This window comes from Triticum dicoccoides, chromosome 7B (assembly GCF_002162155.2).
Source record: "Triticum dicoccoides isolate Atlit2015 ecotype Zavitan chromosome 7B, WEW_v2.0, whole genome shotgun sequence".
Taxonomy (NCBI): Eukaryota; Viridiplantae; Streptophyta; class Magnoliopsida; order Poales; family Poaceae; genus Triticum; species Triticum dicoccoides.
The window spans coordinates 580,247,366-580,259,161 of NC_041393.1; the positions used below are offsets into that span (position 1 = coordinate 580,247,366).

General features: G+C 46.2%; 1 protein-coding gene across 1 annotated transcript; it reads right to left on the reverse strand.

Annotated features, from left to right (window-relative positions):
* Nucleotides 1–7,443: 7,443 nt before the first annotated feature.
* LOC119339142 lies at nt 7,444–11,385 on the reverse strand. The gene is made up of 5 exons (XM_037611293.1): nt 11,109–11,385; nt 9,411–9,993; nt 8,806–8,859; nt 8,529–8,683; nt 7,444–8,048 (listed from the first exon to the last, which is right to left on the reverse strand). Exons 1-5 carry the CDS (start codon nt 11,383–11,385, stop codon nt 7,732–7,734), a joined length of 1,386 nt encoding a protein of 461 aa, XP_037467190.1. The 3' UTR covers nt 7,444–7,731.
* Nucleotides 11,386–11,796: the final 411 nt, after the last annotated feature.

An 11,796-nucleotide genomic window follows, 5' to 3' on the forward strand; every position in this document is an offset into this window, starting at 1 on the left:
CCCCTCCGTACCAAAATAAGTAAGACACTTATTTTGGGAAGGTGGGGGTATGTGTTGGTGTGATGAATTTGTTTCAATTGTTTGAGCAAAGGTTTGGACAAATCAGCAAAATAATTTTTTTTAATATAGAATCTGAGCAAACGTCATGTTCTTACTAAAATTTAGAGAAATGAGATATGGAGAAGGTTTTGGACATTCAGGATAGTGGATCTAGTAGAGATGCCCTACAAACATTCATGCTTTCCCCAAAAAAAGTCATTGCGGAATTGTTTGTCTAGCTCTGCCACTGCCGGCGAGCACCCTCCCCCTTCCTCCTCTAACGGTCCAGCCGTCAGCCCTGCTAATAATATGAAGAAATGAACTAATACATGCTCCCATATGATCCATTTTTCAAAAAAAAATGTACAAGAAAAACGTACGTAGCAGCACCAGAAGTTACACTCGGCAGACTAGGTCCCAGCCTCCCAGGTAACTAAGGACGTATTAGTTCTAGGTGATTCCCTTTTATCCTCGGCCTTTGGCTACAACACTTGTGACACTTTCTTTTGCTGTAATCAGTGAATGTGAATGCAGCGCTGACTGCTTGTTACACTTGACTGCATTCCCTGCAACGCACTCCACCAGTTGGCAGAAACATTTGTACAGAAGCATTGCACCGAAGCATTCAATTTGACTCATGCTCATCTGGCCGAAGGATGAACGAATACTCAGAGACGGGGCTTCATCACTACCCAGGCAGCCGAACACCACATGTGAAATACTTCGCCCTCGCAAGGCCTGATGTTATCGTGACGATTGTGTACGTAGCTGAACCTGCAGTGACAATATAGCTGTAAGAATTTTTTCTAATTCTCGGCACCAAAGAATTAACAATAAGAAAATGAAAGAATAAAGAACAGACTGATGGAGTACATACGTACCGAGAGCAGTCGGCGTCCGCTACCATTGGAGCAGTGAAGACTCTACTGTCGTCTGTTTGATTAGGACGAACAATGCCAGTCCTCCCGGGCACAATGAAGATGTCTGTCCCGGTCATTCTGGTCTCTGGAAACGCGGGTGGATCACCAGGGACAACTCTGTAAATGCCAGCCAAATTTGGTAAAACTCCTCCACTTTTTACTATGTAAAGATTGCCAAGATTTTCAATCAGAGAAAAGCTGTTTCCAATTGGTTCCACAGCACCCTCCCACTCTATGAGATGTACTCCCTCCGTTCTAAATTACTTGTCTTGGATTTGTCTAGATACGGATGTATGTAGACTTATTTTAGTGCTAGATACATCCGTATCTAGACAAATCTAAGACAACTAATTCGGAACGGAGGGAGTAGTAGACCATCTTCCTCCTGCGTCACCGAGCAGAGACATCCATTGTTGGATAACCAAAACAAAGCATTTTGGTGGATGATGAGGCTGTGTATGCCTAAATGTCAGCATACTACAGCATTCTGCTGCCAAACACCATCCATTCTTCTTAGCCAAAATTCAGTGACGATATCTGCTTCTCCACCACCTTCATCTGCATTATCATCAGCATCTACTTCAGCAAATATCCTTTGCCTAGCGAGCACTACAGTAAGATCTGAACCAGGGGTTCCATTGAAATAACCCTGTTCAATTTCCACCCCCACATGGAAGTTCAGTAAACGCTTCTCTGACTTCACTTCCCACAGCGAAACATAAGTGCCTTCTTTGAGCAGAAAAAAATATCCATTTGAATATAGCACATCTGCGGTGTCAACTGGCAAACTACTAGTGAATGCTTTCATCGTGTATGGAGAAAATAGAATGCTTCTCGGAAGTTCCAGATTAGTGATGATTAGAACTGGCCCTGAAATTTCTTCTTCATCTGGTTTTTCAGGGGGCAGCACAGCAAGGGAGGCCGGCAGCAAAGCCATCGAATTCATCCGATGTGTGAGTAACGGCTGGCATTCAAAATAGAAGTAACTGGTTATTGTATTGTACCTTACGCGTTAAATAGGGATACAAGTTTACAAATGCATCTGTTGAATATAAAAGAAGCATTCATTTAAAAGAATTTGGATCAGTACACTAGCACATTGACCTTGTACTTTAATTGTGGCAATACAAATAGCTAACCATCAAGTTTAATTAACCTTTTAGTTTAATCACTTGCAATGTACATCTAGAGAACAAACTACCAAGATAAGCCCACTAAAGTAATCTTAGTTGCATCCACTTCTACATGAATATTTAACTGATGAAAGCATTGCATAAGCAGTTCACTGGTACAGAGTTGACAAAAATAACAAGGTACATACTCTCTCCTTTCCAAATTGTATAAACTTCTACCTTTGCCCTAGGCCAAAATATTCTAATTTGCCCTCATCGAATATATAAAGTACGAAAAATGTGTTTTATATTGATAATACTTCCTACTTGGTCAAAATTTAAAAGGTTCACTTAGAACAAAGCTAAAACTTCAAATAATTTGGAACATACACGTAGTTGCTTACGACATTCGGCTTTGTCTCCTACCTCCTTCTTCCTCACGGTACGCGGTCCCCGTTTGTCTACCGCCACAGCGTCTCCTACCTCCTCCTATATGTCGATGATATCGTGTTCACTGCCTCCTCCAGCAGTTCATTCGGCGCATCAGCGACAGGCTACACTAGACGCTAAGAAAGTGCTTCCAGCGACAGGCTACACTACACTATACTCCCTCCGTCCCAAAATTCTTGTCTTAGATTTGTCTACATACGGATGTACCTAATACTAAAACATGACTTGATACATCCGTATTTGGACAAATTTAAGACAAGAATTTTGGGACGGAGGAAGTACTACACAGGAAACTAACACTTGTGAATTCTGAAAGTGTATGGGGAGAAGAAAGTGCTTCCAGTTCCGGCTAGGTGATTATAAGAACTGGGCCAGATGTCTCCACTTCGGATGGTTTTTTAGGTGGTATCATGGAAAGGGAGGCCCGCAGCATAGCTATCGAAGCTGTCCTATGTGCGGATAAAGGCTGGCAATCGAAATAGGAAAAAAATTGGTTATTGTATTTTAAGATTGACACAAATAGGTAAACATTTTTGCACAAGCTTTTAATAACTCAGTTTAATCGGCCGCGATGTACAAGTTATCGAGACAAGTCCATAAACAGTACTCCCTCCGTCCGGAAATACTTGTCATTGAAATGGATGTATCTAGATGTATTTTAGTTGTAGATACATCTATTTTCATTCATTTTGATGACAAGTATTTTCGGACGGAGGGAGTAATACTTAGTTGCACTACATAAATATCTAGCTGATCAAAGAATTGCATAAGCGTATCATGGATACGGGTTAACAAAAATAGCCAGGTACATATTCTCTCCATTTCAAATTGTATGATAAATCTAACGAAATTAATTTCATGTTGTACATGTTGATATATTTTTCTGTAGACTTGATCAAACTGAATAAGATTAACTTAGGACAAAGCTAAAAGTTCAAATAATTTGCAAGAAACTCGGAGTTGCTCACGACACTCGGCTTCATCCCCTACCCTTCTTCCTCCCGACACTCGGCTTCATCCCCTACTGTCCTTCATCTCGACATCTGTTGGACCACTGGCTGGCTACAGTGCCTACCTCAGCGACTCTTGTCTCCTGGTCGCCGGAGCGGCAACCCATCGTGTCCCAGTCTAGCGCAAAGCATGTGCACTGTGCCATGGCTAATGCCGCAGACTAGTGCACTTGGCTCCGGTATCTGCAATGCTGATAGCGACGCGGTCGTCTACTGCAACTAGTTGCGTGTCTCTCCACCAAACTTGTGCACTACAGTCGCAACAAATGTGGAGCTCAACATCCACTTCATATGTGAGAAGGCTGCCATCGGTATTGCCTAGCTATTCTGTAAACTTGCGACGCAAAAATGGCTAAACGAAGCCATTCGATTGATCAGTAAACAAGTGAGGCCGGCAGCATAGCCATCGTATTCATCCTATGTGTGAGTAACGGCTGGCATTCAAAATTGGAGTAACTTGTTATTGTATTGTAACTTACGCATTAAATAGGTATACAAGTTTACAAATGGATCTGTTCAATATAAAAGAAGCATTCATTTAACAGAATTCGGATCAGTACACTAACACATTGACCTTGTAGTTTATTTGTGGCAATACAAATAGCTAACCATCAAGTTTAATTAATCTTTTAGTTTTATCACTTGCAATGTACATCTAGAGAACAAACTACCAAGACAAGCCCACTAAAATCATCTTAGTTGCATCCATTTCTTCATAAATATCTAACTGATCAAACCATTGCATAAGCAGTTCATGGGTACAGAGTTAACAAAAATATCAAGGTACATACTCTCTCCTTACCAAATTGTTTAAACTTCTACCTTTGCCCTAGGTCAAAATATTCGAATTTGCCCTCATCGAATATATAAAGTAAGAAAAATGTGCTTTATGTTGATATACTTTCTACTTGGTCAAAATTTAAAAGTTTCAGTTAGAACAAAGCTAAAACTTCAAATAATTTGGAACTACACGTAGTTGCTTACGACATTCGGCTTTGTCTCCTACGTCCTCCTTCCTCACGGTACGCACTCCCCGTTCATCTACCGCCACGGCGTCTCCTACCTCCTCCTATATGTCGATGGTATCGTGTTCACTGCTTCCTCCAGCAGCTCATTCAGCACATCAGCGACAGGCTACACTACACGCTAAATTGACATGAAAGATTTGGGCGACCTGAGCTTCTTCCTTGGCATATATGTTCCTTGGCATGTACGTAAGTTCCACCTCTGGCTACCATGCCTACCTCGGCGACTTGGTCGCCGAACCGGCAACCCTCCCGGTCCAGCACAATGGATGTGCACTGTGCAGTGCAGTGGCTAAGGCCGTAGCCGAGTGCAACGCTAAAATGGCTAAACATAGAAATCATTCAATCCATGAGTGAATTAATTCAAGCCGACTTACCGAGCACGAGAACGTGAACGGCAGCGGCGGAGGGAGCCCCACTCCCAATCCCATGTGCGAGGGGCCTGGAGCTTGGCGTGCGGAAGCAGGGGAGAACGCGCAGCGCCGTGAGGTTTCCTCAACGCCGACGCCGAGACGGCGACGGCAGCGGCGGGGCCCCAGCACGGTGGGTGCCGCGGAAGCAAGGTGGGCGGAGAAGAGGTTCTCGATCCATCGAGGCGGAGAAGAGCGCGCCGCGCGGAGAGCCTCCTGCGCGGGGGATGCGGAAGTAGGGGAGCGCGCCACGCGCTGCGGAGACTGAGGCGACGAGGGAGGCGGGCGGGCTTCAAGGAAGTCAAGCCGGTCGAGCAACTCCGGGGCTGCGCAGGCGGGGGGGAGCGGCCCGATCCCCCGAGGCACAGACGGCGGCGGCGAAGCGTGCGCCGCGCGGCGGAGGTGGAGGCGGTGAAGAAGGGCGTCCCGAAGGTCGGAGACGGGGGACGCGGCGGGGGAGAGGGCGCGGCGCCGGGCAGATCTGGGCGAGGGAGGAAGCTCGTCCCGGCGCAGTCGAGGCCCGCGGTGGCGGAGGCGGAGGCTGGCCTCCCGCGCGGCGGCGACGGAGCCGCACGCGGACGCCGGGCGGCCCATCATCCCCGCGCGGGTGAGCTCGGCCCTTCGATTTCGTGGGATGGGGGGGAATTCGTGGGATGGAGGGCGATTTCGTGACCAAACCCTAACCCGTCAGGAAGAATGGGTCGAAGCTGCGGGGATTAGAGGTGCGAGGATGGAGCTGGGAAGCGGGGATGCGGAAGAAAAGAGAGGGAAGCCCGAAATCATCCTTCAAATCTCAAATGAGTTGTCGCTGCGGGTGGACCCCTAGCCGCATATCTCTCTCTCCTGTGGGACCCACCCAGCAACGGGCACCAGATTGTTCAGCCCTGCTTGCACCAAACACAAACTGTATTTTTCAGAGAAAATAATTATAAATTGCACAGTTTTACTTTTATTCTTTGAGATCTAGACTAGAAACTCAGTTAACTGTTTTAGTCGTGGGTGGTGTTTAAAACCGTTGGATTTTGATTCAATGGTAAATCCATCTTTTATTTTATTTTTTGCTTTCTCTCACCATCATAGCTTGCCTCCGCAGCACACGGCATCTGCCTCATTATCTGGTAAAATATCTCGGAAGCAAAAGTAAAAAGAGTGATGATATAGGGAAACCGTGTGCGGTGGCTTGTTGTGTGGTTTACAGTCTCATGGTTCGTTTTCTTGGTTTTTGTTATCATCGTGCATTTGGTGGTGTCTGATGTTGTTGTCGAGGTGTTTTTGATGGGCGTCAGTGACGGAGGCAGGATTGCCTATAATTTGATCTCAGGGAGGGCCGGCTTAAAGAAAAATGAAAAAATATTCACTGTTCACATGCATAATACAAAGGAAAGTGTGATCATGGGGAGGGCCTTGGCCCCTGCTGGCCACCCCCTGCCTCCGCCACTGATGGGCGTAACTTTTGTCCATGTGTTAGGGTTTTGCAGTTGTAGCTTGTTGGGAGGGTTTGATGGTTTGCATGTGCGGGCCGGAGAGTAGTCCGCATGTGGTCAAATTTGCATTGTTTTCGCATTGTTTTTCATCAACTCTTTTCTCTTAGTTAATCGATGAAGCAAATATTTTGCCTCTAAGTTGAAAACAAAGAGACACTGGTACCCATGAACACAATATTATTTCGATATTGCTCCATTTTCTTGGTCAACACCTCCTCTCCCATAACCCTTAACTTCTCCTGCTAAATGGCTGCCTTGCGCTCCTCAACCATGTGTCAGGTGCCCTTTCTTGTTTTCTCTTTTTTTTTTCTGAAAAGGAGGCGTACCTCCGGCCTCTGCATCTCTTGATGCACACAGCCATTTATTAAAATAAAGTTTCCCGAAGGTTCGAACAAGAAGTCTCAAAAAGAAACAAAAATCTTAATAAATAAAGAAAAGCCACAAGCGGCCAAAAATAAAAGCCACAACCGGCGCCAGAAAGAATAGGAGACTAAACGCCTATCCTATTATTGGACCGTCATCCAAACCGATTATATGTATCCCGTGCAATCATCTCCCATCGGCTGCACCCAATATCCATATGCTCCATGTGGTCCGCACGGCTGAGTAATGACCACGTACGGATCCAAGTAGACGCTCTGAAGATGACCTGCAAAAAGTTGGTGATGGTTTGTCTGTTAAAGGCAACGTCATTGTTTCCTCTTAGCCTCCATTTCCTTCCTTGTTGTGATCATCTTGTAGCATCTCCTTGTACAGAAATCATCTTCTCCTTTTCTTTAGTCTCCTCTTCTCTTGCTTCCTCCCCGGAGTCCTCATCTGCATTCGCGCCCCGGATCTTGGAGTGGAACTCCCCCCTCCCCTCACCGTCATCTTCATCGCCAACATATTGTACATCTTCAAACTTGGGAGATGAGAAATGACTTGACTCCCAGGTTAAGACAACGAAGGGGATCACATAATTAGGGCCTGCTCCAACTTTACTCAGTCAAGACACACGTAATCCCACCATACCATACCATACCATACGAGCATACATATATATGCAGTACAAGCAACACGTCCTAACAAGTCTCAAACCAGCTACCGAACCTATATCTGGGGGATACTACGGCCTACGCCATTGCCTTGGGCATCATATTCACAACACCAAAACTCGATGCTTCGGGCATCCGATCTGATCTGATCAACCGCGTCCATCGTCGCCTCCTCGATTCGATGTTCGTCGAGGGCAAAATGAAACCAAACCCACAGGAAGACCCGGAGGAAGCTGCGCTTCCGGGCTCACAACAGCACATGCTCGACGTCGCTGGGAAACCGCTGAGGCTGGCCGCGGCGTGGCCAGCTGGGTGGAGACGGTGGACGGATCGACGCCGAAGCTTGCTGCATGGTTCTCTTCTTGGGCTCTTCAGACGACGCCGCTCTCTTCTTGCGCCCGCTCCATGACGGCATCGCTTGATTCAGATTTCTCCTGTTGGTGTGCATGGGTGGTGCTTCAAACACCTCAGGTTCGCCGTCGAGGTCGACGGGGTTTGAAGCTGAAGCCCCCATCTGAAGCTGCTCTCTGCGGGTAGGAGGCGCTGCCCAGCACAGTGGGTTCACTGAAACAAAGAATAGACACACATACAGAATTATGTCAGGAAACAGCAATGGCATGATTGGGAAAAGAATATGTATGCATCACATTGCCAAGTCAGTAAAAAACATTATAGATGGTACGAAGACCAAGAATGATGAATGTAGAACATACTCCCTCCGTAAAGAAATATAAGAGCGTTTAGATCACTAAATCACTATAGTGATCTAAACGCTCTTATATTTCTTTACGGAGGGTGTAATAGGTAGTGCAACTCATGCACTCGTTCATTGCTCCATGCTCATTTAACAATTTTCCTTGGAGGATGAATGTTAGTAACACACATGTTTCCAAAAGGCATTTGCCACGGTTACCATTTCCACAATCATACTTGATTTGAAGCATGCACTATCTGGAAGCTTAGGGGATTGATAAGAAAATATTTCTGAAAATGTATAGCAGAAAGGGCTAACAGTACAGCAAATCTTAGTCTGAATTCACACACCTTCAACTGGCTCAAGAATGTCCGGTAATTCACGAGTTGTTGCTGAATATTTACGCTTCCTGACATAATCTTCTTGCAGAGGCTTTGGGGTAGCAAACGAGAACTGGCCTAAATAAACCCCTTGTCGAACGTAGAATGGATTCTCTGCCAAGTACCTGAAACATCAAAACGACGATTGTATCGTTTCTGGGAAGAACTTGGCTATGTAGTGCTAGATCAATCGGGTGCCATAAGTAACAAACGCTAGGTAAAACAGAATATGAATTCATCAGCACACCTCTCAATTTCAACCATTGACCTCAACGTTGTCCCAGCTGGAGAAGTGTAATACCTGAGAGAAGCAAAATAACTCAAATATTGTTATGATCAAGTATGTTGCATGTTGGAATACCATAAGCAAACAACTTTGGAGAACAGATTTCATGATTACTAGAGGTTTAAATTGGCATCAGCAAAACTGATAAACATATAAATGGTTGCTCAACAGCAGACAGGGTTATCCTCCTTTTCAGAAAGAAAAAAATGGCTGTTCAAACTGACATATTATAAGAAGCAAATGTTTTATTCTATTAAGAAGCATGAAGTATTCCTTAAAACGAGGCATGGAGTACAGAAACTGTGTAGTTTCATGAATCATAGTTAACAGGGATAAACCACAAAGGGCATGCTAGTCCTTTACCAGTTGTAACTAAGCAAAGAGACTGATCAAGAACCAGATAAAGCATTCCATGAGTGATACGGTGCAAAAGCTATTAAGTACAGTGGAAGGACTAGTTTCTCAAGAAAATACAGTTGAGGGACTGAACATGGAAATGACCAAAAGACTTAATAATAACAAATCACAGGTATTAGTGCAAATGCAGGAAAAGGAACAGGGCATACACATCTGCAAACTTGCTGCAACCCTCCCCCCTGATTCTGACCTCCCTATTCCAGCCAACAGGAGTTTGGGCAATGTTTGGCTTGTCAATTGCCCACACCCTACTTCCATCTTGTGACATATCTTCTGGATCATCACATGATAAAACACGGTTCCATTCACGAGCCCTTGCACACACAAAAAGTTCCTCGGAAATAGTCTCACGCAGCTCTTCATATTTCTCCTTTGTTGGAACGACCCTCCATTTGAAGCACTGGGCGCACTGTACAGTATAGTGCCCAATAGATGGTAAAACTCTGGAGTGTCCACCATACTTTGTCTTCGGGGGTATTTGCTGCAGTGGAGTAGAGTCATATATGGGCTCGGCTACTTGGAATTCCCTTTGCTGGCGACGTGTGGTCTGCGGATCATAGAGGACAAGCTGCTTTGATGCGTCTTCTTCAATTGAGTAATCCTTGTCAGTATAGTCATCATCATCATCACTGTCACTAGTAATAAGCCTCTTTCTTGAACGCTTGCGAGGATGAACCATCCCTTTCTCAGGGTTATGACCTCGAAAGTTCCTCATGAGATAACTCTCTTGTCCTGTAACAATGGCCAAAAGGTTCAATAAACAAAAGCATGGTTTCAGTACATTTATCACACATTGTTCCAGGTAAAAAAACATGCTGCACAATCAATTATATCATATCGCAGTTGCAAGAAATCAGTACATTTTACGACTCCATTATTTACCGCCGCCGAAAACATAAGACAGAAACACAACCAACTCTATCATATTAAATACACCTGTAAGGCTGCACTAACTACAATTATGCCTTTGGTAGGACTACAGTTACCTCATAATCATCGCTGCACTCAATAAGTGAATTCGACAAAATTAGAATGACTCTATTATCCGAAGACTATCTGTAAGATGCAGTTATGCAGTGGCATGCAAGATATTGCACATTTATATTGACGGAGAACACCACATTACACTAAAAAAAATTGAGGCACAGTACCAGGCGAAGCAAATGTAGTACCAAAACCCAATGAGTTCCCTGGATGCTCTTCATAGGTTACACAAAACAAAACATGTCATTACCATCACACACCAAAGCCATGCATCAGTTGGTCAGCCACACATGCTCGCATACAACCAAACCAAACAAGACGACCCTGATCCAGTACGAGGCCGCAGTACAAGTTAGAAGAAGATAAATCCGCTCTAAATCGTCACTGCAAAGGAGCATCCCAAAATCGACGAGCCAGGGCGGGGACAAGATGGGACAAAGTAACGAACGGACAACGCAGCGAGGGCACCACCACCAAATGGACCTACCACAGAATGTTGGAGGCAAATTAAAGCTAGCAGGAGGCGGTAACTCGCGCCGGAACAAGAAGGATCTCCCCTGACAGTGACAAGGGCGGACCTTTGCGAACCTAAAACCCCACCCACCCACCCACAAACCCCGCCGGGCGACACGGAAAAGCAGGGTTCGAGCCTTGGGGCGAAGCGAATCGGCCGAAGATACCACGGCGATCCTCGCACGAACCGCGGCGGCGAGCCGAGACCGTCCCTGGCATACCCTACACGCCGGCGAGGAATCGAGTGCATGTCGCCGTCCGGCCAGCCGCGCCGGACTCTCCGACTAGCACGCGCGGTCACGGAGAGAGAGAGAGAAAGAGAGGAAGGGTAGGGGTAGGCGCCGACGTACGCTGGGTCGGCGGGGGAATGCGGCGGGCCGGCGGCCGGGGAATCCGAGGCGGAGGGAGCGAGGAGGCGGCGGAGTTGCCGGCCCGTGAGGAGCGGGAGGAGCGGGTGCGCTTTCTGTTGTTGCGCTCTTCTTTCTCTCTCCACTGCCACTCTGCAGGGATGAAGGAAGGGAGGAAGGCAGCACGCAAACTCTCTCGTCTCCGCGCGATGAAAAAGGCGAGTGGGTGGGGACTGCGGCGAGGCGTCTTCAATGCGGACCGGGCTGCGGAGTAGTTCATCAATGCGCTACAGTGCGGCCGTCAAGGAGTGTGCGTGCCACCGTGTGGGGCGTGTGGGTGAGCCGAAATACTGGGGAAACTTCACCCCACCCGCGCCTGTTATCTCGCCCACGATGACACGATCTAGTCTGGTTAATTTTAAAAAAAAATTGAGGGGTAGTCTAGTTCAGTTGGACTGTTGTGTTGGGGTTTCTCAAGTCCAAAATTAGGCGGTTGTTTTACTAGTTTTTTTTTTTGCGGAAGTTTCTAGCAGTTGTTTGGAACACGACCATAGAGAATTAAAAAAAAATTGAGCTGACCTAGAGGGTTTTCTTGAAATCTTAAAAGTGTGTGCATGCTCGTTGGAGAGAACGAGCGGCCGCTCTGCCACATGCAGAACCAAAGGTAAACGTGCCGCATAGGTGTAGCCTG

Excerpts from the sequence above, each read along its gene's own strand:
- LOC119339142 (XM_037611293.1), bottom strand. The coding sequence starts at position 11,385 with ATGAACTACTCCGCAGCCCGGTCCGCATTGAAGACGCCTCGCCGCAGT. Across the intron at positions 9,994-11,108 it reads CATTCCCCCGCCGACCCAGC|GACAAGAGAGTTATCTCATG; the intron begins GTACGTCGGCGC and ends CCATTGTTACAG. Across the intron at positions 8,860-9,410 it reads TGCAGCAAGTTTGCAGATGT|GTATTACACTTCTCCAGCTG; the intron begins GTATGCCCTGTT and ends TGCTTCTCTCAG.